Here is a 23,512-nt window from a genome sequence, read left to right on the forward strand (position 1 = left end):
TTTTTTAGATGTTTTATATTTATTGAAATAAACTGTTAAATACCATTGAAGATAGAAACGTGCACAGCGCACCCCAGAGACGGCCCCCAAATTCACGAACATCAAACTCCATATTCATCAGCAGTCCACTTCAAAATAAATGAAATATTATGGACAGGAAATTACATTATGGCATTTGGATTATTATGTCTGGATAGCCAGAAAACAAACTTTTGTTATCTTGAGATCATGAGAAAACAAGCAGCAAAAATAAAAATATGGACGACCTCTCTCGACTTTCCTATGTTTTTGTATTTCTGTGGATGATTTGCTCTCTGTCGTCTTAAAGTGCTAACAACTTAGCAAACATTTTTAGAATTACAGTGATTGTCTAATGAGTACCCGATGAGATCTAATATATAAATAACACCAAATTTGCTGTTGTTGGCACACTTTGTCGACAAAAAATAAAAAACGATGTTTTTAAAAAAAAAGTCAGAGTTGGAAGGGAGGCTGCAAAAGCTGTTCAAAATTGCAAACATGGATTCAAACCTTCAGCATGTAAATCATATAGAATATTAGGACGTTTTGTCACACTCTAAATCTTGTAATAAAGTCTATTTTCCATTATAATCACTCATATTATTTGAATTACTAATCTATAACACATCATATTGTTAAAACCATATAAATTGTGCCCCCCTTGCCCTCTTTTTGGTTTGGGCCACTGCCCCTCAAAATGTCTGTGCACGGCCCTGCATCCAAATATGTAGCAACTGTTATGATTCCCTCGTTTAATAGGAATGATGTCTCTCGACGAAAAACAATGGCCCAAATATGGTACGGTTGACTTTTAGCCGTCCTTGCTGTAACTTGTTATGAAAACTAACTCAACTTCACGTATTATGTGGGCGTGGTCTCAAGTTGAAGAGCTCATGAATAGTAATGACCTCGATCAGTTCCACGTCACACTGATAAGCTTTTCTAACTGACCTGATTTCTCCGCATTTTTTTTCAGTGGCTAGAGCTGACAGAGGAGGTAGAAGTTCATTTTCACATTCACGACACAACACAAACACATATAAAAAAATACAAGTAAAAACGGTTTTATGTGGAAAGGCCTCTTTAGCATTTCCTCTGACAATTTTGGATATTTGAATTCAAGTTAATCAGCAGGCAGTCAGTGCCGTGTACACCACCAAGGGCAGCCTCATCTCTGCAAGTCTTTCTGAAATTTGCTGTCCCAGTGCAGCTGCTCTGCCCTTCAGTGTCTGATGGTCAAACATTAAACATTTCCTTTGGATATATCTAACAGGAATTTTTCTGTCTCATCAATTTATTTCTCTTTATTATTCATATGAAGTCTGTTACTTGTTATTATTGTTTTAACTGATGTTAAAGTTAAGTTTCATAACTTAAATCACATATATTTTTTTATAAACACTCAATCACTGCCTTTTGTACTTTAACTAGATTTTTACTTGTGTTTATTTTCAAAACACTATGGATGACGTCACGGATATTATGTCCATCTTTTTTAGGGTCTATGGTGCATACGCTGATTAGCTAAGCACAGAGGCAGTTTTGGGGATTTCTGCCTGGATTTGGCCTACCCAATTTCAAAAGATTCACATACCCATTTACATTTAGTCATTTAGCAGATGCTTTTGTCCAAAGCGACTTACAAATGAGGTAAACAATAGAAGCAATAATAGCAAAACAAGAACAGCAATACATAAGTGCACTGGAAATAGTCTCATCATGTCCAACACAGTATATATAGCCATGGGTTAGTGTTTTTGTAGAATGTATAGATAGAGATCAAGAATAAAAGGAAAAGAAAAGATAGTAAGTCTTATATTAGGAGGTGAGGTAATGGCGGAAGAGAGGGTTTTAGCCGATTCTTAAAGACAGCTGCAGAGTCAGCAGATTGTGTCGCGACCAGCAGATCATTCCACAGTTGTGGAAAAGCTCCTGAGAAGGTATGCAATAAAGTTTTTTCCCTTTTTGAGATGGCACCACAAGCCGTCGTTCGTTGCCAGAGCACATGGATTGAAAGGGTACGTAGGGCTGTATAAGCAAGCGAAAGTAAGGTGGTGCTGACCTTTAAGGGGGTGCTGAGAGCTTGGGCTAGGACCTGCGTGGCATGCTCATATAGGAAAGGTCTAATTTTCCTAATATTGTAGAGAATGAATCTACAAGAGCGAGTGGTGCTGGCAACTTGCTCCATGAAGCTAAGCTGATCATCAATGACCACTCCCAGGTTTTTGGCTGTCCTTGAAGGTGTGATGGTCGAGGAACCTAGCTGAATGGAAAGGTTGTGGTCAATCTTTGGTTAAGATGATATGACAAGCAGTTCTGTCTTTGCAAGGTTAAGCTGGAGATGGTGGTCCTTCCTCCAGAGTGAGATGTCCCTCAGGCATGCTGAAATGTGGGCAGAAACTGTGGGTTATTAGGGTGGAACAACAAGTAAAGTTGAGTGTCATCCGCATAGCAGTGGTAGGAAAAGCCATGTTTTCGAATTATAGAACCCAGGATTGTCATGTATATAGAAAAGCAGCGGTCCAATCACGGGGCCTTGAGGCACCCCGGTATCGAGACGTTGGGTTTCGGAGACATCACCTCTCCAGGATACCCTGAATGACCTACCTGAGAGGTACAACTTGAACCATAGTAGCGCTGTGTCAGAGAAACCCATAGCCATGAGGGTCGACTGGAGGATGCGGTAATTGACCTTGTCAAAAGTGGCGGATAGATCCAGTAAGATCAGCACAGATGATTTGGAGGCTCCCCTTGCCTGCCTTAGGGCTTCAATGATTGAGAGCAGCGCAGTCTCAGTGGAGTGGCCGCTTTTGAAACCAGACTGATTGCTATCCAGGAGGTTACTTTGTGTGAAGAAAGAGGAGAGCTGGTCAAACACCACATGTTCAAGAGTCTTGGCAATGAAGAAGAGAAACAGGTTTGTAGTTGTAGCGCTGTAGTATGAATGACAGTTGAACAATATGCAGGGTAGGAAATTAATCCTTGAAAGTAAATCCAGTTATTCTAATGTTAGAGTAGCCTAGGTCAGACAGGCCTAGCAAAAATAAAGATCAGGCCTTGAAATAGGCTGACAAAGTCAAAGTAACTGTAGAGTAGCCTTATACATATTTGCATTGAATTATTTTTAACCTTTTAATCATGTAACTATGTTTAATTACAATTTTCCCAAGTGTGGCCCTCCGCTTACTTTGCCAGAGTAACTGTGGCCCTCAGGCTAAAACTGTTGCCCACCCCTGCTTTAGCATGTTGAATTCAAAAGTTATTCTTATTTTACTGAAAATAATGTAAAAATAAAAATGATAATAATGAAATTGATGATGATAAAAACAATATTGAATAATCAAATAACAATTTTATGGATAAATAATAATTATAAAATGATTATGATAATTGTGTAAATAAATGATTAGGAGGAATAAACTAAAAAACACAATAATAAAAACATATTCTGCATGTGATGATCTAAGGTAGAATCCTTCACTTCAAAACATCTCCCGTTGCAGCCGGGTTATACAGGATAATTTAAGTGTTTTTATTCCTTGCACGTCTGTGCTCCACACTCCAGTACAACAGGAGGCGGTAGTGCACCATAAGTTGGGTAACCAACTGCCATAAAACTCCAGAAGAAGAAGAATCGAAACAAAAGACTCGTAAAGGTTTTGAAGCCCCGCGAATCAGTGTTTAAAGCGATCGTCGTTAGAGCCTGTTGTCTTCAGCCACGTGAAAATTAATCCGTTTTCGATTATTTTATTGGTTTGTCACCAGAAGACAGGAATTCTTAACACGCTAACCGTTAGCAGTGAGAAGTAGTCCGGACAGCGTCATAAACATCTCCTGACTCATACAGTTGTGTACTTTGAGGTAATGTCCAGCACGTTTAATACCAATATTATTAAATGTTTTTACACATGTATTATGAACCAGTTTACTGTGGAGATCTAGGACTAAAAACAGAAGATGTGCGCTATTCAGACAACTTTAAAATTAACCGAGAACTGCATCTGTATTTATCACTTCTAATTTTAGTTTTTGTTTATCTTTATATTTAGTAACGTTAGGGGAGAGCAGGGTACAAATGAACGCTTTTTGTCTTTAGCTCTATCATTCAAAAAGTATTTGAGTTAAGATTAATTTTTTTAGATACATCTCTGCTAAAAAATAAACACATAAGCAGTTAACATGGGCAGTGCGGTTTTCCAGACAGGGTTTAAGTGTAGTCCCAAACTAAAATATATATTTGAGAGTTGTCTTGACTGAAAACAGCTTGCACTGACATAAGTTTAAATACATCATTGCTATTGTTTTATCTCAAGATGCCCACGAGATGATGTTTTTTGTAAGATATCCCTGCTGAAAAAAACAGCATGAACCAGCATGGGAATAATGCTGGTCTATGCTGGTTTGATGCTGGTTTAGCTAGTGGTCCAGCACCAAAACACAACATATGCTGGTCTTGCTGGTATGACCAGCATGGTTTAGCTGGTGTTAATGCTGGTTTGGTGCTGGGTTAGCTGGTGCTGCTAATGCTTTTTTTGCTGGTTTAGCTGGTACTGATGCTGGTTTAGCTTGTGTTCACTAGCACAGTGGTTCCCAAACTTTATCAGCGTGTGGCCCCCCTTGTGTACGGTGCATTCCTTTGTGGCCCCCCAAAGAAAATTTGTAACAAAAAACTGTTGTAAAACTCAACATTTTAATGAAAAAAAAACATTAAATTATACAAAAAAGTAGTGATTTTGGTTAATAGTCTTATTTTTTAGGTTTAATTACACAGAATTCATGATAAAATGTATTTCGTAAAACTGGGGCCCCCAGTTTGAAAACCACTGCACTAGCAAACCAGCACCAAAACACAACATATGCTGGTCTTGCTGGTATGCTGTTTTTTTCAGCAGGGATGTTTGTAAAAACAACTTAAATGGCCTAAAATAACTAAGGCCTTGTCCTGCTGGATTAATCTAAATCATGTCCTGCAAACTGCTCCTTAAAGTTTGTTTGTGGGACCTACCGTTATCTATACACTCTCTCAATTCCCCTGAAATTAAGAAATCCTCCATATATCATTTAAGGGGGTTGATTGATTCCCCTCCATTTTCCAGGCCTTGACTACTACTGAAGCCACACTTGCATTTGACCCCAAGGACTACAGCAAGTCAAGTAAGTTTTGATGATAAACTTGGAAAAATATGTTAGATCTATGGTATTATAGTTTAACTAGCAAATACCAAAAATGTGTTTATACAGTAGCTAGCTACAAGCTAGCCAGTTATCCAAATATCTAAATGTAAGTGAGCAGTATTATAATAACTATAAATGCTTATTATGCTTTTGTGTTACTTACTGAAAGAATCAATTAAAGTTCTACTTTCAATTAAATCAGACATAAGATGTAAATTTTAACATTTGTATTACCTTGCATACATGTCTGCTTATGATTAAACAATATGTTATTTATGTTTGTTTGTATATGAATTTCCACAAATTTTCAAAAATTGACATAAATTTGTCATAAACAAGGCGGGATGGGCAGGAATTATCTAGAAAACTTTTTTGCAGGTTTGTTTAAACAGTCTTTATATACCAATGCATAAGTGGAGATGTGAGTACTGTGAGGGGGAGGGTATGGGAGTCGAGTGTCTGTGGACCTCTCGCCACTGTTTTGAACACAGCTCATTTTTCCATTCATCTCCACCCCCTTCCCTTCTGGGTTTCTTCTAAAGCCACGCTCCAAAACACATGAACGCGCGACGCCGACTGGCTCTGCTGGGAGAAGCATTAGACGAGCGGAGAGGAAGGATTGCGGTGCATGTAATAACATCATGTCAGAATCACATGTAATAATACACCTAACTTTATCACTAGGAATATAAACAGATAGGATGGCTTTTAGTACTCACTATTAACCCAGTGTTTTGCATGGAAGAGTTTCTGTGATGAAAGCATTGTTGTTGACTCTGATGAGGACTACACTCCGGAGACAATACCGCTACCGCATCGTCGACTCGTAGAAAAGCCACGCGATATTTACTCTCGTTTGATTGCTTCGTTTATTCCTTTGTTTGTTTTGTTTGCCTTTGCTGACTGGATATGCAGGTACTGTGAGTTCTGAATGCACTTTCTCTGCCGTACTTTTGCTCTTCCTAGAGTGCCTCGTACACATCAAATCAATTGGGTGTGCGTATGCGTGGGCAGATCCAGTAGCAACAGGGGTGGTGCCATGGTCGCGAGAGAGAGTGATAGTCCCGCAAGCCAATCATTTGTTTCGTCCCGAATGGAAATAATGAGCTGTGTTTGGAGCAGTCGTGAGAGATCTACAGACACTCGAGTTTTGTACTCTCTTTTTCAGAGTACTTGCATTTTCATTATGTATTTTTATGTAGGGACAGTTTAAACAAATTTGTAGAGTTTTTTGGATAATTCCTGCTTATCCTGCCTTTAAGTTTCTAATTTACAATATTTTAAAAGTTCCTCAGATTAAGTTACCTTGGAAAATTTCCAGAAATGAATCAGAAACTTTCTACCCCTTAGTAAATCTTTTTTGAAAGTAATTTAGATATTTACCGTATTTTCCGGACTATATGTCACATGTTTTTCATAGTTTTGGCTGGTCCTGCGACTTCTTGTCAGGTGCGACTTTTTAATAAAAAATGTATTCAAACCAAGAGACAGTATTACCGTTTACAGCTGCGAGAGGGTGCTACATGCTGCTCCTGTATTTATGTCATTCAATGGATTCAGTGATGTGGATGCAGTTCGGGAGCTTAACTTGATTTTGCTTGTCATGTTAATTTAGTCTATTCAGCCTCCCAGGTATGTTCTGTATACTATTGTGTTCACTGAATAACCGTTAATGTTACGTTAACATGGATGTACACCTATTCAGCCTGCTGTTCTGTGTGGCATACGCCCTTTTTACACAGACATTACAGAAAATGCACCCGTTCAGTGAAGCTCCTCCTACAACAATCCACCAATAAATGCTGGAGTCAAACACACAGAGAAATCACTCCATGTGTGACAACTGAAATCTTCATGACATAACGTTGATGCTGGTGAAAGAGGAGCTTGAGAAGATGACAGATCCACAACCATGCAGAATAAAGGATGAAGATACTGAGGAACAAATAGGTTGGTGTCTATTTTTCAATCTTCATTCATAAATATTGTCATTAAGAAACATGAGGGGAGAATAAACTAAAATCCATGAGATGATAACTTTCTGCATCTATAATAGATTCGGTAGAATTAGATTGTAACATCAGGTAAAGAGTTTTATTCAAAGCAACCTTCAGTGGATTGAATGACTGTGATCTCCCTGCAATGCTCTACTACAGTTAAAGCTCATGTTGTGTTCACGTCATTATGGTGATCATTTTCTTTTACCCAAAAATACTAGTTAATGTTACTTCATCGTAATGAAATTTATCTCCCCACCTTGTTGCACTTGTGGTGTTCCCAGTCAAAAATGACCAACGTACAGAAAATAGCTTATAACGATCTCTCTTTATTTGGTATGTAGGGTTGGGAACCGAGAATTTCTCATGCTCAAATTCTTAACATTTGCTTTACATTGCTGGTCTAAAACCATGCTGAAAACGTGACCGTGCAGCTTTCCTCCTCTTCAAAGCATTTGGGGCTCCAGAGCGTCTGTCGTTTCTAAGTAACCTAAGCATTGCTTGACGTTGTGACGAGCACCCACCGTCTGAAAAGAAATCGGCGCATATGAACAGGCACATTTCTTAAGAAATATATATATGATCCTCGTTTACATTTTTATATTTAAAAATGTATGCATTATATATAAACCTATATGCATCAATGCGAGCATTCTTAGATTATCATTTTATGGGGGCTCAGCCTCCAATCAGGGTATAATAAAAATAAATAAATAAATCAAACAAAAAAATTTGAATCCAGTGTAAGGTTAGGTCTATATACAGCAGGGAAAATAAGTCTTTGACACATCAGCATTTTTATCAGTAAGGGGATATCTTTTATTGACACAAAATTTCCACCAGATGTAGCCATCAAGCCAAATATTGAATTCATTCAAAGAAATCAGAACATTTAAGTATACAAGTTGAGTCATAATAAGTAAAGTGAAATGACATAAGTATTGAACACATGAAGAGAACAAGGTGCAAAATGGCATAAAAAGCCAGGAAATTACCTAAAATCTGTCAGTATTGAGATAGAGAAAGCCTGCCCATCAGTAATAATTAATATCAGCTGCTTTAGTCCTAATTGATGGCCTATAAACGCTTCTCATTACCCAGGAGGCATACAGGAAAGACTTCATGATGGGTAAAAGCAAAGAACTCTCTCAAGGTCTGAATCCGAAATCGCATATACTTACTGAGTAGGTACTGAATGTTAGTAAGCACATACTTAACGAGCGCCAAGACAGTACGTACATTTGCGTTAGTACGGACAGCATCCGCCATGTGTAAGTTATCATGTGACCCGTAACGTAATAGACTTGTTCGAGTTCATGCGCAGAACCACGGGAAACGACAGGGGGATGACATCGCAATACCGGGAAAGCGACTCAAAATCAGGAGTCGCTGTCGCGGTACTTTGATGTCATCCAGCTGTTGGTTCTTGCAGCGGTGCATGAACTTGAACAAACCTAAATAACATGCATGAAAACGTATGCGTTTGTATGAGGGACAGGTGCACTAACACCTGATTGCCTCAGTAACTTGACAACTCTACTACAGTCTCTGTCAGTGTTACAGATATTGTATTCAGGGATGTGATTTTCCCGGGATTCCGGATTTTCCGACCTGAAAATGTGAGCTACGTGAATCATGCAGATACGTAAAAAAAGGGGGTATCTCACAGCCGTCACCCCGTCCCCGCGCAACAGGGCCACACCGGGCAGCACGTCAGATGACAAAGAGATGCATTCCTTCCTTTCCAGTTTTTAACAGTTATCCGACCATTCGCAAATGGCGGATGGAATCAAGCTCCCTGCGAGGGGTCCTGCAGTGTACCTCAGTCGCCCTTGCGTTACAGTGGTATCGTGAAAAGAACATCTCCAGATCGGATGATCTGGGTACGTATTATTGCTTGTCTATCGAAAAAGGAATCACAATCTCGATTTATACCCTGTATTCAGATGCTGTGTTCACGTATTTACATTCAAACAAACCAGATGTTATGTTGTCAAACTTGCTTACACTCACACAGTGTAAAACCAAACCCTATTCATTCACCAATCAGACTCGATCGTTTCTCTCCTCTCTTCTCCTCATTTGCGACGTTTGTCTGTCACTCGCGTGACGCAAAACAAAGCGGCAAACATATACACGTCGGTTTACTTGGTGGATTTGGAGTGGCAATTTTCACAGAAATGAGAGGAAAAATGAGCACCATTGCAGAAAATCCTGGTGGCGACTGAGAGAGGGACGATGCAACAATATTGGTTCCGAAAAAAGGCAAGGAAATAAGTTACCTCTGAACGTTTCTCAATCAGAAGGCTGCAGCCTCCGGAGGTCTCATAGGCTGCATACGTCATCGAGCCTGGTTTAACTTAACTGAGCATTACATTTGGAAGTCATAAACATATTACATCAATTTACGAATAACTAAGAATAATAGTAAACTTTATAATTGTTAATATTGTGAATCTTGATGAGTCTTGATGAGGTATGCATCTTAGAAATGCGACCTCCGGAAGGCTGCAGCCTTAGGATTGAGAAACGGCCTCTGTATCATCGTTTGTTTCAAAGTTTTCGTGTTTTTAAAGTTTTAAGGTTGACCAGTTTGATTAAAATAAATAGCACCTGTACTTTTTTGTACAATTACTTTTATTTATTAGTGTCAACCTTCTATTTTTTTATGTTTAACAGCTAACAAAGTTACTCAGCTACAGGGGTCTAAAATTAGGAAAAGAGACATTTAAGACACTTTATTATAACTAAAGGTCCTGTGTAGCACATTTTTACAGATATTTGTATTAAAAATACTCTGGTAAAAGTAGAAGTACTGATTCAATTCTACTTCAAGTACTGAAGTAGGTTTCAATTTAAAGCACGCGCGCAGCCTGTGTCTCTGGTTGTTTTACTCGTGCCTGGTTCTGCATGGCAAGACTTCGCGTGCGCGTCTCCCACAACAGTCTCGACAAGGTGTTAACACAAGGTTCGCACATGGGTCAAGTTTATTAAACTTGACCCACGTGCGAACCTTGTGTCTCTCAATGCTTATGAAATACTCACGCATGTCTCTCCGCATCGCAAAGCCTTCATGCCCTCATCTCCCAAAATGGACGATGCGTTTAAACGTATTTTTTGCAGTCTATGTCAACTTGACGCACACGCGCTTCCCAAAATGCTTACAAGCCTGACCCGTTATGTAAAACAAACTAATATTCAACTTACCTGGTTTGCTAATTTCACATGAATGAAATGACATTGAACGCATTTTCTACTCAATTTAAAAAATCCCAAATGTATTTAATATTTTGATAATTATGAAGTTGAGTATTGTTTACAAAAACAAACATGCATACTAGGGATGCACCGACAGGATTTTTTTGGACCGATACCGATTTAAACAGACAATTTTTGGCCGATACCGATATTAAACACTTGTATACAATACTATACAGTTGGTCTATTAGCTAGTTTATTTCTGCATCAAATTATTTTTACTGAACATGGATTGGATCTTAAATTAACATTTAACTGACCAACATAATAGGAGAGGCACAAATTAAGCTAAACCAAATATAATAAGACAACCTTCAAAGGTGGTTTTTGCTATTCAGCATTTATTTTATTAACAACATTAACTCATTTTTTACATATAATGGATTTCTTTATGCAGGTAATTAATAAACAATCGGTATCAGCCTTTCTCGTGCTATTGCCGATATGCTGATGGTTTCAAATTAATAAAAAATCGGCCGATAAATATTATTAATAAATATTGTTAATTATATTCTTCATTTCTTTATTTTTTTCCTTATTTCCGTAAAAAAAACTGATAAGTGTGTTTGCTGGTGCACCCCTATCCAAAAAGCACAACCAGTTTTATTAATGTTACCCTGAGTGAGAAGTTTACCAGAATTTGTTTTAATTAAGGTGAAAAATAAAAGTTGTGTGTTTAATGTATTTTTGTTAATGTTTAAATGGATTTTAAAACGTATGGTATCGAAAAAAGTATCGTTAGGAACCGGTATCGAAATTGGCACCAGATCGAAAGATTTTAAACAATACCCAGCCCTATAAACATTTGAAATCAGCTCAATCCTCCAGAGTTGCTGACCGCAGCTTTAAAATTACCAAAATTATTCACAGATAATGCTGTTTTCACTAAAATATTGAGGTGCATAGGCTCAGATTAATTAGGCCTATTATTAATTAGCTTAAAACAGAAATACAAAGCCAGTCCTAACTGAAAGAAAACAAGTTGACAAAAAGATAGAATCCAATGTTTGGTGAAATTGGAAACACCAGAAGTGTTATAGGGTTTTGAACACGGCACAAGAGTTAAACTACAAGAGCAGAAATTGACAATAGAAATGACATGATGTACTTCACATTAAAGGTTTTGCGGAGGATTTTCTTTTTATGGGTGGATCATCAAGACTATAGACCTTGTGCATGTTTGCAAACAGAGATGATGGTTTTTTGTGGGCGAAGCCCAACCGGTGGCAGAACGTGAATACGCACAACCGGCGCAACGTCATAGAATGTCTCTGAACAGGTTCACACCCACTTTTGGGGGAAATCAGACTAGACCTTCCATTGACTTCCATTCAAAATAGCGGAAAAAAAGCAACCTTCGTACACAGCCGGCAGGCATAAATAACTTATGAAATCACTCAGATTAAACATGTTGAGTAATTATCTGTCCACCCTGCCTGCCATAGAGCGCGAAAGATACATTAACATATTTAAAATATAAAAACATGTCTCTTTCATTCTCCCAGCACCAAATTTGTGTAACAACACTCCCTATTGGCCAGAGATGTCTTACCCGGACATTTACTCGTACCTCATCGAGTCAACAGGGAAGCAAGTGAATGATTTTACTTCGTATTTGAAAGTTACTTCGTATTTATTTATTATGTCTTTATATTTAGAGTAATGAGTGCACTTTTCCGTCCAGCCATACAACTAACTGGCTTAGCGATATTTCCAGCAATCACTGGATGGCGTTGTTGCACAAATTTGACGCTGTGAGGATGAAGGGGACATGTTTTTGTATTGATCAAATTAAATGTGTTAATGTATCTTTCGCGCTCTGTGGCAGACAGGGTGGACAGATTGCTCGGCATGTTTGGTCTGAGTGATTTCATGGGTTGTTTACGCCTGCCAGCTGTGTGGAAACGTTGCCTTGTTCCGCTGTTTTGGATGGAAGTCAGTGGAAGGTCTGCTTTTTTAATCCCCCAAAAAGGGGTGATGACGAAATTTACAGTCAAGTTCCCGGATGTGCCGGTAGTCCGTATGCTTCTCAATAGCTGTGTGAAGTGTTTTAGCGTTAAACTGTGATTTTTAAGGATCCGGTGTTCTGTAGAAGTCTGTTTCCCTTATATTTCTCTTAAATGTAATGTTTCTCATAACGTTTTCACCAAGTTACGTTTATTTTTTAAATAAATTAAAAGTTTAAATGGCTTGGCTACTGATATGTGTGCATGTATGTAATGTATGTATTGTTCTTTATTGGTAAATCAATTATTTTTACAGTATGAATCGCTGAAGTACTTATAAGAGCAATACTTTCATGTATTCTGTATAATATAGTTTATTAAATATTTCATCATTTCCTGTTTTCAATTTCTTCCTTATATTTTTAGCGTACGTGTTTGATCTAAAACTATTATGTTTACATACAAATTAATTTGTATAGGCCTGTTTATATATTATTAACACTTTACATCGTGTGTGTGTGCGCTATGTTTATATATTTATTAGTAAACAATAATTTAGAACAAACATGAAGAAGCATAGGCTAAGATATAAGGTAAAAAGAAGTAATAGAAAACGAAAAAAATACGAAAACTTTAATAAATGGTAATATTATTGATATTATGAACTAATTCAAATCTTTCATCTTTCTAAATAAATTATAAACGTAACGTGATGAAAACGCTATAAGAGACACATAGAGGGAACAGACTTCGACAGAACACCGGATATCTAATTATTTTCTATTCATATTATTAAAAGATTTTCAGATGATTTCATCACTCCAGTCTGTCCGGTTGAGGGCTTTTATTGCAACCATAAACACCTACGTTTATCTTCAAATGGTGTCTTCGACGCCGATATACTATAAAAATGAAGGTCATCTATTTTGGCACTCTTATTCTGACACTCAACAGCACAACAAAACATTTTCTAGTGAGTTATATTGTTCGTTTCACTCGTGTCTCATTCATTTCCACTGTTTTTCTGCCACCACATTGCGTGCGTGACGTAACTGTGACGTCGACTCGCAAAAGGTCTATTGGTCCTCCTAGTTTTCAATCAGGAGTGTTGCGCAATTGCATCTTTTTTTAAATGTGGAGAAGGCGGTTCTTTTCTAAAATTCAAGAAAATCTTCTGCTACACCTTTAAAAATAACATGGATACATGACAATCTCAAATGTTTTGTCACTATGGTTTATAAATAAAGAATACATCTGAACTATTTACTGTCTTCACTGTAGATATGATGGGAATAAACACGGATCATCTACTTGAACTGAATGAAGTGGATGAGAAACATCAGATTGTAAAAAGAAACCATAATGTTTCACAGAAAGAAACTCTGAAGACAGAAGACATAAAGTGTGAAAATAGTTTCAGAGAAGATGAACGCCCTGCAGATCACAAGAGGACTCACAGTGAGGAGAAACCTTTTACATGTCAACAGTGTGGAAAGAGTTTCAAAAGAAATGCTCACCTTGAAGCACACATGAGGTTTCACACCGAAAAGAAAAGACACCCATGCCATCAGTGTGGAAAGAGTTTTAAAACTGCAGGTAACCTTAAGATACACATGAGGTCTCACACTGGAGAGAAACCTTACACTTGTCAGCAATGTGGAAAGAGTTTCTCTATTGAAAGTAACCTTAAGATACACACAAGAATTCACACTGGAGAGAAACCTTACACATGCCATGAGTGTGAAAAGAGTTTCAGAATTAAATCTAGCCTTACAGCACACATGAAAATTCACAAAGGAGTGAAACCTCACGTGTGTTTTCAGTGTGGAAAGAGTTTCGGAGATAAACGTGGACTTAAGACTCACATGAGAATTCACACTGGGGAGAAACCTTTCATATGTTTTCAGTGTGAAAAGAGTTTCGGAGATAAACGTGGACTTGAGACTCACATGAGAATTCACACTGGGGAGAAACCTTTCATATGTTTTCAGTGTGGAAAGAGTTTCGGAGATAAACGTGGACTTGAGACTCACATGAGAATTCACACTGGGGAGAAACCTTTCATATGTTTTCAGTGTGGAAAGAGTTTCTCTGTTGAAAGGAACCTTAAGATGCATGCAAGAATTCACACTGGAGAGAAACCATTTGTGTGCCATGAGTGTGGAAAGAGTTTCACCTTTCAATCAAGCCTTATCCGGCACAAGACAATTCACACACGAGAGAAACCATTTGTGTGCCATGAGTGTGGAAAGAGTTTCACCTTTCAACCGAGCCTTATCCGGCACATGACAATTCACACAGGAGAGAAACCGTTCATTTGTCATCAGTGTGGAAAGAGTTTTACAATTAAAGCTCACCTTGATGCACACATGAGAATTCACACTGGAGAGAAACCATACGTGTGTCAACAGTGTGGAAAGAGTTTCAGGACAAAACCAAACCTTAATGTACATTTGATCACTCACACTAAAGACAAACCGTTCACATGCCATGAGTGTAAAAAGAGTTTCAAAACAAAATCAAACCTTAACAAACACATGCGAATCCACACTCAATAGAAACCATTCATGTGTCAACAGTGTGGATATGGCAACAAAGTTTAGAATCAGCTGAGGTCTTATTAATAAAACTGTCTGAAGGATCTTTACTAAAAGTCTACATGCACACAAAATGGCGTACGGCAAAAAAGATTCAGGCCATTTCTCTATAGTTCTTCTTGTCTGTTCTTGTGAAACGTAATCAGTCGTGACCCAAGTACTGTTCCAATTCCAAGTTCACATCAAGCCAAGTTCACATAACATCTCAGGATGTGTTCTTGATCCGCTCATTTTATCAAGGATGCATTAGGAGGTGATTTGTGTGGACTTATGATAGACAAGTTTCCCAGAATGCCTTTCACGTCAACGACATTGAAGCTTAATACCTGCAAAATATTCAAAATGTTACTCTCTCTGTTCTGCCCTTCATTTGTCTGATGGTGAAACATGAAATATTCCCTTTGGATATATATAACTGGCTTTTTTTGTCCCCTCGGTTCTATTCCTCTTTTTATTCATATGAAGTCTGTTATTTGTTATTATTGTATTAACTGATGTTAAAGTTAAGTGTCATAACTTGAATCACATATATTTTCTATAAAATCTTAACACTGAATCACTGCCTTTGTACTTTAAATACAGAAGAACAGTGCAATAAATTCATGGATTTTTTTCACATCAAAATTGCAAATATTCGCTCTGCCCTTTCTGGACCTCCCACCTTAACTGTTCCTCTAACGTTCATTGTCTCCCAACCACTAAACTGCTTTCCCAAGGTCTCATCAGAAGAGGTGAAGAACATCATTATGAAGATTAAATCCTCCACCTGTCCCCTGGACCCACTCCCAACCTCCCTGGTGAAAACCCATATCCCTGTCCTAACCCCTCTGATCACCGCTGTTATATATAATTCCCTTCAAACTGGACACATTCCCCCTGCCTTAAAAATGCCATAATTAGACCATTGCTCAAAAAACCCACTCTTGATCCAGATATCCTATGTAACTACAGGCCCATCTCAAATCTACCTTTCTTATCGAAAGTACTTGAGAAAGTAGTTGCCACCCACCTTCAGGATCACCTCAAACATAATAACCTCTTTGAAAAATTCCAGTCCGGTTTTCGCTCCACCCACAGCACAGAGACTGCCCTTGTCAGGGTCACAAACGACCTCCTCATGTCATCTGATGGCGGCTCTCCCTCCCTCCTCATCCTCCTGGACCTTTCTGCTGCATTCGATACTGTCGACCATGATATCCTTTTGAACCGGCTCCGCTGCACCACTGGACTCAATGACACTGCTCTCAGTTGGTTCAAATCATACCTCACAAACCGGACAGAATGCATCTCTCTGGGTCACTCCAAATCAAAACCACATACAGTCACCTGCGGGGTCCCCCAGGGGTCAGTTCTTGGCCCCATCCTTTTCATCCTCTACCTCACCCCCCATGACCATATCATTAGCCGTCACAAAATTTCACTGCTGTGCTGATATAAATGCCACAGCTGCAACCCCATCCTCACAGTCATCCCCATCAAAACTCACCATCTGTCTGGAGGAGATAAAGGTATGGATGGAGCATAATTTCTAACAACAAAACAGCTCCAAAACCAAATCATCAACAGTCACAAATCTTGGTGTAACAATGGACTCCCAACTCTCATTTGAAGCCCATATAAATCACCTCTACAAGACCTCCTTCTACCACCTCCGCAACATTTCCAAACTCCACCCCATTCTCTCCCTCTCAGATGCCAAAAAGCTGGTTTGTGCTTTTATCTCCAGCAGATTGGACTACTGTAACGCACTTCTCATTGGGAACCCCTCCAAGAATCTGCAGAGGCCTCAGTACATCCAAACTCTGCAGCTAGGATCCCGATGAGAGTGCGGAAACATGAGCATATTACTCCCATTCTCCAGTCACTCCACTGGCTTCTCGTCTCCTTCAGGATTGAATACAAGGTTTCCCTCCTCACACCAATGCGTTCCCTCCCCTTCACTCACTCTAACCTCCTTCACATACCCAGAACTAGACTCTGGACTATGGGAGAGAGGGCTTTCTGTGCTGCTGCCCCACATCTATGGAATGCCCTCCCTGACAATCCACTGACGGTTTTAAAAAAGGTCTTAAAGGTCACATATTTTTTTTAGCTTTCTGGAGTTTTATTTTAGGTTATGATGTCCTTAAGAATATATATTTGCTGTTTAAGTACCAAAAACAATCTATATATTTTTTACAGCTCCTCTTTCAGGAGCTCTGCTAAAAACAGATCATTTTGGCCTGTAATAAGTAAAATTCATGAGCCTTTCTTCTGATAGGCCTGTTTTTATGAGTGAAATAAGCAGTTGAAATAAAGTTACCCATGAAAAAAAACTAAGTGTTAGTTTCTGGACACTAAATGTTAGGTTAGTAAACCAACAGTTACAGAGACTAAGAGATTTTAACCTTACCATGTTTAACTCAATAAACGAACAGACACCAACAGGGCTTGTGTCTGTAACTTAAGAATACAAACAACGTCTGATTTCCAACAGATATTCTATCAAAACCAGTGTCTACCAAAGACTTTAATGTTACAAAACAACACGTAAGCATGGCATAACTGTTTACAATATATAATTTCAGTTTTCTCTGGCTCCATAATGTAACTTAAAAGTTAGGACTGCGAATAAATCGAATGCGATTGTCTTGTGCTCCTCGTCAGTAAAGCCGCTTCATTGATTAGTAGTAAATAGGGGTGCGCCGAAAATTTCGGCCGAAAATGGCATTATCTAGCCTGACGTTGTCATACTCAATTCTAGTCAAAATTTGAGTCTGATACCGCTCCATTGAACTATAATTATGAGGCGTGTCTCAACCGAAAAATGCCTCTGCACTCAATTGGATAGACCTACGACCAATCAGAGCAACGGGGTGTGAGACGTATGTTGAAATGACGTATTTGCAGCTTGACCGAACTGCTAGTTATTTTTGCTACAATGACACACACAACAAGTCTGAGTTAGCGAACGTACATCAACACCTACTATGTTTACAACATTTCATTTATATCACATTAAGTCATACAGTAAGACTATCTCTTACCATTTGTACATTAGTTGAACTTCATCCACGGCGATACCCATTACGTTTGCTTGAAAAATATCGGAGCCTAGCATGTCCCTCCACAATACCGGGCTTCCGAAAAGAAGCTGGCAACGACCGCTAACTATATCCATCTCGTCGTGCACACCAAGTTGCATCGCCGTGATACCCATTTCAGTTGCTTCTTTAACTTGATCCTTCATAAGCGCGACAACTTTTGTCGAATCCCGTAGGACGGCAAAAACATCAACAAATGCCTTGCTCGCGTTTCTCTGTTCCTCTTTTAAAATCAATGTTCTGTCGATATCTTTTAGAACAGACTCAATGTCAGAGTCCACACATCTGATTTCTACCGCAGCAGCCATTTCGTTGTAAACAACAGATTCAACACACGCGCTCTTTGGTGTCGTGGTTGATTTACGTTACTGATCATCTGTCCATCATCGTATAAAGCCCGCCCTGACAATTTGATTGGTCGACCAGCTTTGGGTCAAGTATAGTAGCTCCTCAACGGTGAAACCCCAGACCGATCTTCCCGTTCCTCAAAATGTTGTGGGCGGGGCTAAGATCGGCTGGCACCCAGGCTAGGCATTATCCGTTTCGGGCCAAAATAAAAAAATCCAGCCGAAAATGTAAACCAAAAATGAATGTTAACCGCGCCCCTCCCATCTGTGCGCTAGCGTTTGGGTTTCAATCACGGTGATCAGTCGTCTCCCACCCCTCCTCCTCGTGCTCAAGCAGGTTTCACTCACAGTTGAGCTGTTTGTACATGTCTGCAAAGATTAAGCTTGTCTTGATGTGTAAACTAGAGAGAGTCGCGCTAATGTGTCTCATACTGTAATCCATTAACATACATTTGGCGAATAAAGCAACGAAACACAACGTAACGTTTTTATGTAACGGTTTCGGACAAGAATTTTCATTTCGGTGCATCCCTAGTAGTAAATTACCATCAGCTGCTTTCGGTAGCGGCAACCGGTTCTGAGAGCAGGTGATGCCGCTTTACTACTAACAACGAGATGCGTGTGGCAATCGCGTGCAAGTTATCGTGCAGCCCTGCTTAATATGTGTTTACTTACGGGTTGTGGATTTAAGGTCAGATTCAACAAAGTACGGACTGCAACATCTTTCCTGGAGAAACCAGCATTGAACTGCCACACTGAAGGAATTTCTAATTAAATGAATATTAGCCGTTCTCGTATATTAATGTTTTTCAGAAGCCTTTGCAATGATTTAGTTTCCTGGCATCCAACAATTAAACAGCATTTTCTCACGTGGTGTGATATTCCTTAAGAGTTTGTTTAGCAACAAGGGGGTGGGGCGGTGACGGTGTACAGTGCTCGGGGTGGAGACTGAAGGCGGCGACTGTCTCTCGGTGACGTAGCAACTTCACGGAAGTACAAACGAACCGTTTTAACTCACAGCTACTTTAAGCAGGCTGTGTGAATTTGACTCATAAATGACTGTTTTGAAACTTATATGGTACTTACATAGCCCCTAGACCTCAGTTATCATGAAAAAAGCCACAAAATTTAGTTTTGGCCATATGTGACCTTTAAGACATTTCTTTTTAGCAAAGCTTTTAGTTTCTTTAGATGTGTTTTCTAAACGTCACTTTTTCCGTTTTTTTAAACTGTTCATCTCATTTTTATTGTTTTTAACCTGTAGCATTTTGAGATGTGATGAAAAGTGCATTATAAATAAAAAGTATTATTTTTTCTTGCCACTGTATGAACCCTGGCAGAGCTAGAATTAAATGGGGTGACTAAGGTTAATTTACAGGGTTCATATGTGGACCATGAAAGAAAACAATAAAAGCCCCCCTAGAAATGGCCTTACAACACCCATGGTGATTTGGTCATGGTCATTTTAATGTTGCCAACATTTTTCACAGATAATGCTATTTTCACAAAACATTTAGGTGCATAAGCTCAGATTTATCAGTTCAAAACAGAAATACAAAACCAGTCCTAACTAAATGACAACAAGTTGACAAGAATATAGAGTCTAATATTTGGTTATATTGGAAATACAAGAAGTGTTTTAGGGTTTTGAACAAAGCATAAGAGTTGTACAAGAACAGAAATTGACAATAGAAATGACATAAAGTACTTCATATTAAAAATAACATGGGTACATGACAATCTCAAATGTGTTTTGTCACTCTGGTTTATCAATATGAACTATTTACTGTCTTCATTTTAGATATGATGGAAGTGAAAGAGGAGAGTCAAGCTGAAGTGGATGAGAAACATCAGATTGTAAAAATAAACCATAATGTTTCACAAAAAGAAACACTGAAGACAGAAGACATAAAGTGTGAAAATAGTTTCAGAGAAGATGAACACCCTGAAGATCACAAGAGGACTCACAGTGAGGAGAAACCTTTAACATGTCAACAGTGTGGAAAGAGTTTTAGAACAAAAGGTCACCTTAAAGCACACATGATGATTCACACTGGAGAGAAACCACACGCATGCCATGAGTGTGAAAAGAGTTTTACAACTGCAGGTGACCTTAAGAAACATTTGAGGATTCACACCGGAGAGAAACCTTACACTTGTCATCAGTGTGGAAAGAGTTTCTCTATTGAAAGTTACCTTAAAATACACGCAAGAATTCACACAGGAGAGAAACCTCACGCTTGTCTTCAGTGTGAAAAAAGTTTCAGTGCGAAGCGTCACCTTAAGAAACACATGATAACTCACAGCGAAAAGAAACCTCACGCATGTCCTCGGTGTGAAAAGAGTTTCAGAGATAAAACGAGACTTGAGACTCACATGAGAAGTCACACTGGAGAGAAACCTTACATATGCTATCAGTGTGAAAGGAGTTATACAAGTCAAAGCGTTCTTAAGAAACACATGACAGTTCACACAGGAGAGAAACCTTTCACTTGTCATCACTGTGGAAAGAGTTTTACAATTAAATGTGACCTTAATTCACATTTGAGTGCTCACACTGAAGAGAGACCGTTCACATGCCATGAGTGTAAAAAGAGTTACAAAACAAAAGCTTACCTTAAAAAACACGCAAGATTTCACACTCAATAGAAACCATTAATGTGTCAACAGTGTGGATATGACAACATTGTTTAGAAATCAGCTTGGGTCTTATTTATAAAACTGTGCGTAGGATCCTTACCTAAAGTCTACATGCGCACAAAAGCCCAAAATGGTGTACAGCAAAAAAGATTCTGTCCGTTTCTAAATCTGCGTTCTTGTTTGTACTTGTGTTCTTGTGAAACATCCTCAGTTGCGGCCCAAGTACTGTTCCAATTCCAAGTTCACATAACATCCCCGGATGTGTTCTTGATCCACTCATTTTATTGAGGATGCATCAGGAGATGACTTGTGTGGACTTATGATAGACAAGTTTCCCAGAATGCATTTCACGTTAACGGCATTAGAGCTTAAAACCGGCACAATATTCAAAATATTACTCTTTCTGTGTTATCAAATGTAGCTGTTTAGTCGAGAATATAGATGAATAAAGCTCAAATCTGTGGTCAGTTAGTAAAGATGACACCAATGTTAAAATTTACAGACAGTTTTGTTTGATTCCAGCAAATGTCAGCTTACAGAGGAAAAAATGATTTTTTTTCTCTATCATAATCTATGCAAAAGTTGAAGGGAGGAATAATACCCTTTTTGTATCAATTTCTGCCTAAAATACAGAAAACCCTTTGAGGTTACATAAAATGCTGCTGTTTGTTACAAATATTGTTATTTGTGTTGTTTTTCATATGATTAAACACCAAATTTTCTATTATTATGTTGTAAACACTGTCTTTTCAAGTGAACTCTGGTTCTATGTGATCTAGCAGACTGCAGACAGTTCTGGTTGTTAGCAGCAGGCAGTAAACACCCAAAAAAAGAATGATCTCTTTAGCATGTCGAATTCAAAAGTTATTTTTATTTTACTGAAAATAATGTAATGATGAAATTGATAATGATAAAATAATATTGAATAATCAAATAACAATTTTATGGATAACTAATAATTATAAAATTATTATGATGATTATGTAAATAAATGATCGGGAATAAACTAAAAAAACACAATAATTAAAACATTCTGCATGTGAGGACCTAAGGTAGGATCCTTCACTTCAAAACATCTCCCATTGCAGCCGGAGGGCTTTTTCATAAAACTCGTTTGGAAAAGCGAGGATTAAAGTTACAAACTCGATTAACCTAACAAATGAGGCGAGGCTAAAGCGGTTTCAACAAAGGTAAACGAAGTTTACGCAATCCAACTAATTTGATCCAGATTTCCCTAGTCAAGATAATTGCGCCTGCACGCTTTTCTTGAGCAGCCTTAGAGGTCGATGGATCAAATTGATCCAAGTTAAAGAGAAAGCGGTAATTTGTGATAAAAATGTATGAAAAATGTACTACTGACTGAAAAGTATAATACTGCTGCAATAAACAAAGCCATTTAATGTATAAATTGTCCTTAAATCCTTTCATGTAGCAACTAAATTAAAATCTTTTGTAATATTTTAGAATGATCACATGAATATTTTGAGCAATGTCAGAAATGATAGCCTAGTGGTTAGTGCTTCCAACAGCGCATTCAACGACCCGGTTCTATCCCCGTCAATGCCCATGTGGTTCTCTTTTGTTTCTACTTTCTCTGTATTTTTTTATACTGTACTTTTTAAAAATAACAGAGATCTTATCTTTTAAAAGACAATTTGTAGGTTACTAAGTAACCTATATAATAAATATTTAGCAGATGAATGATTTTAATACATTTAACTCTAAATGTAACTTACATTTAAACTTTTTTTATTTGGGGGTACATTTCAAAAGCTGCAACTTGAGTGGAAAAAAAAGTAACAGGTGAAAATAAAACATAAATATATTGTTCATAAGAAGTGTAGTTGAGTTAAGCATAATCATATACTAGAAGTGTTTAATCTCATAATGTTAGCTGCCAAAGATGTTGACTGGCAGTGAGGCAACCCAGTATTGCGTGAGGAGAGCACTGACATCTATCAGCTGAACAGCTTTACCCCTGCAGATGAACTGTTCTTCAAAGAAAAAAGAGCATTATGGGTGGAAAGCATATGCATTTTTGATTTTACAGTAGTACAATGAATGATTGTGTCAAATTTATATGGTACACATCTTCTTGACCAATCATTATTACATGACATGTTACACAAAACATTTTTGATGGCAAATTATGTGTGCTTTATAGAGCATCATGTTAAATCCTGGGAGCATGAGAGATTTTAAAACACTGGTTTATTATCACACTGTTAAAAAATGTGCTGTAGTTATGCAGCTGTTTGCCAGTAACTTATGTAGATTTAAATGTATGTTATTTACTGGCACCCGTTTGTTCAAAGTTAAATTAACAAGTCTATGTTTTTACAGAATAAATCTATAAAATAACAGCCTCATGTAAAGCATTTTGGGATCCAGAAATCCTTATGAAACTTTTTCTGTTGTTTACTTCATATTTTGGTTCCCAGAATGCTT

At 38.1% G+C, this 23,512-nt stretch overlaps 3 protein-coding genes and 1 pseudogene across 4 annotated transcripts in view; all 4 read left to right on the forward strand.

Moving 5' to 3' along the window:
• LOC141350776 (uncharacterized) overlaps positions 1-19,196 on the forward strand; it is a 381,966-nt pseudogene extending 362,770 nt beyond the window's left edge.
• LOC129422537 (uncharacterized) overlaps positions 1-23,512 on the forward strand; it is a 681,876-nt gene that overhangs the window by 61,220 nt on the left and 597,144 nt on the right. The window lies entirely within an intron of this gene.
• The window catches only part of LOC129422743 (uncharacterized), a 177,576-nt gene that overhangs the window by 36,660 nt on the left and 117,404 nt on the right, over positions 1-23,512 (forward strand). The gene's annotated exons all lie outside the window — the stretch shown is intronic.
• On the forward strand, positions 19,190-22,912 carry LOC141350785 (uncharacterized). The gene has a single exon (XM_073856611.1). The coding sequence runs from the start codon at positions 20,171-20,173 to the stop codon at positions 21,071-21,073; it is 903 nt and encodes a 300-aa protein (XP_073712712.1). The 5' UTR covers positions 19,190-20,170; the 3' UTR covers positions 21,074-22,912.

This window comes from Misgurnus anguillicaudatus, chromosome 19 (genome assembly GCF_027580225.2).
Source record: "Misgurnus anguillicaudatus chromosome 19, ASM2758022v2, whole genome shotgun sequence".
In the NCBI taxonomy this organism is placed as follows: Eukaryota; Metazoa; Chordata; class Actinopteri; order Cypriniformes; family Cobitidae; genus Misgurnus; species Misgurnus anguillicaudatus.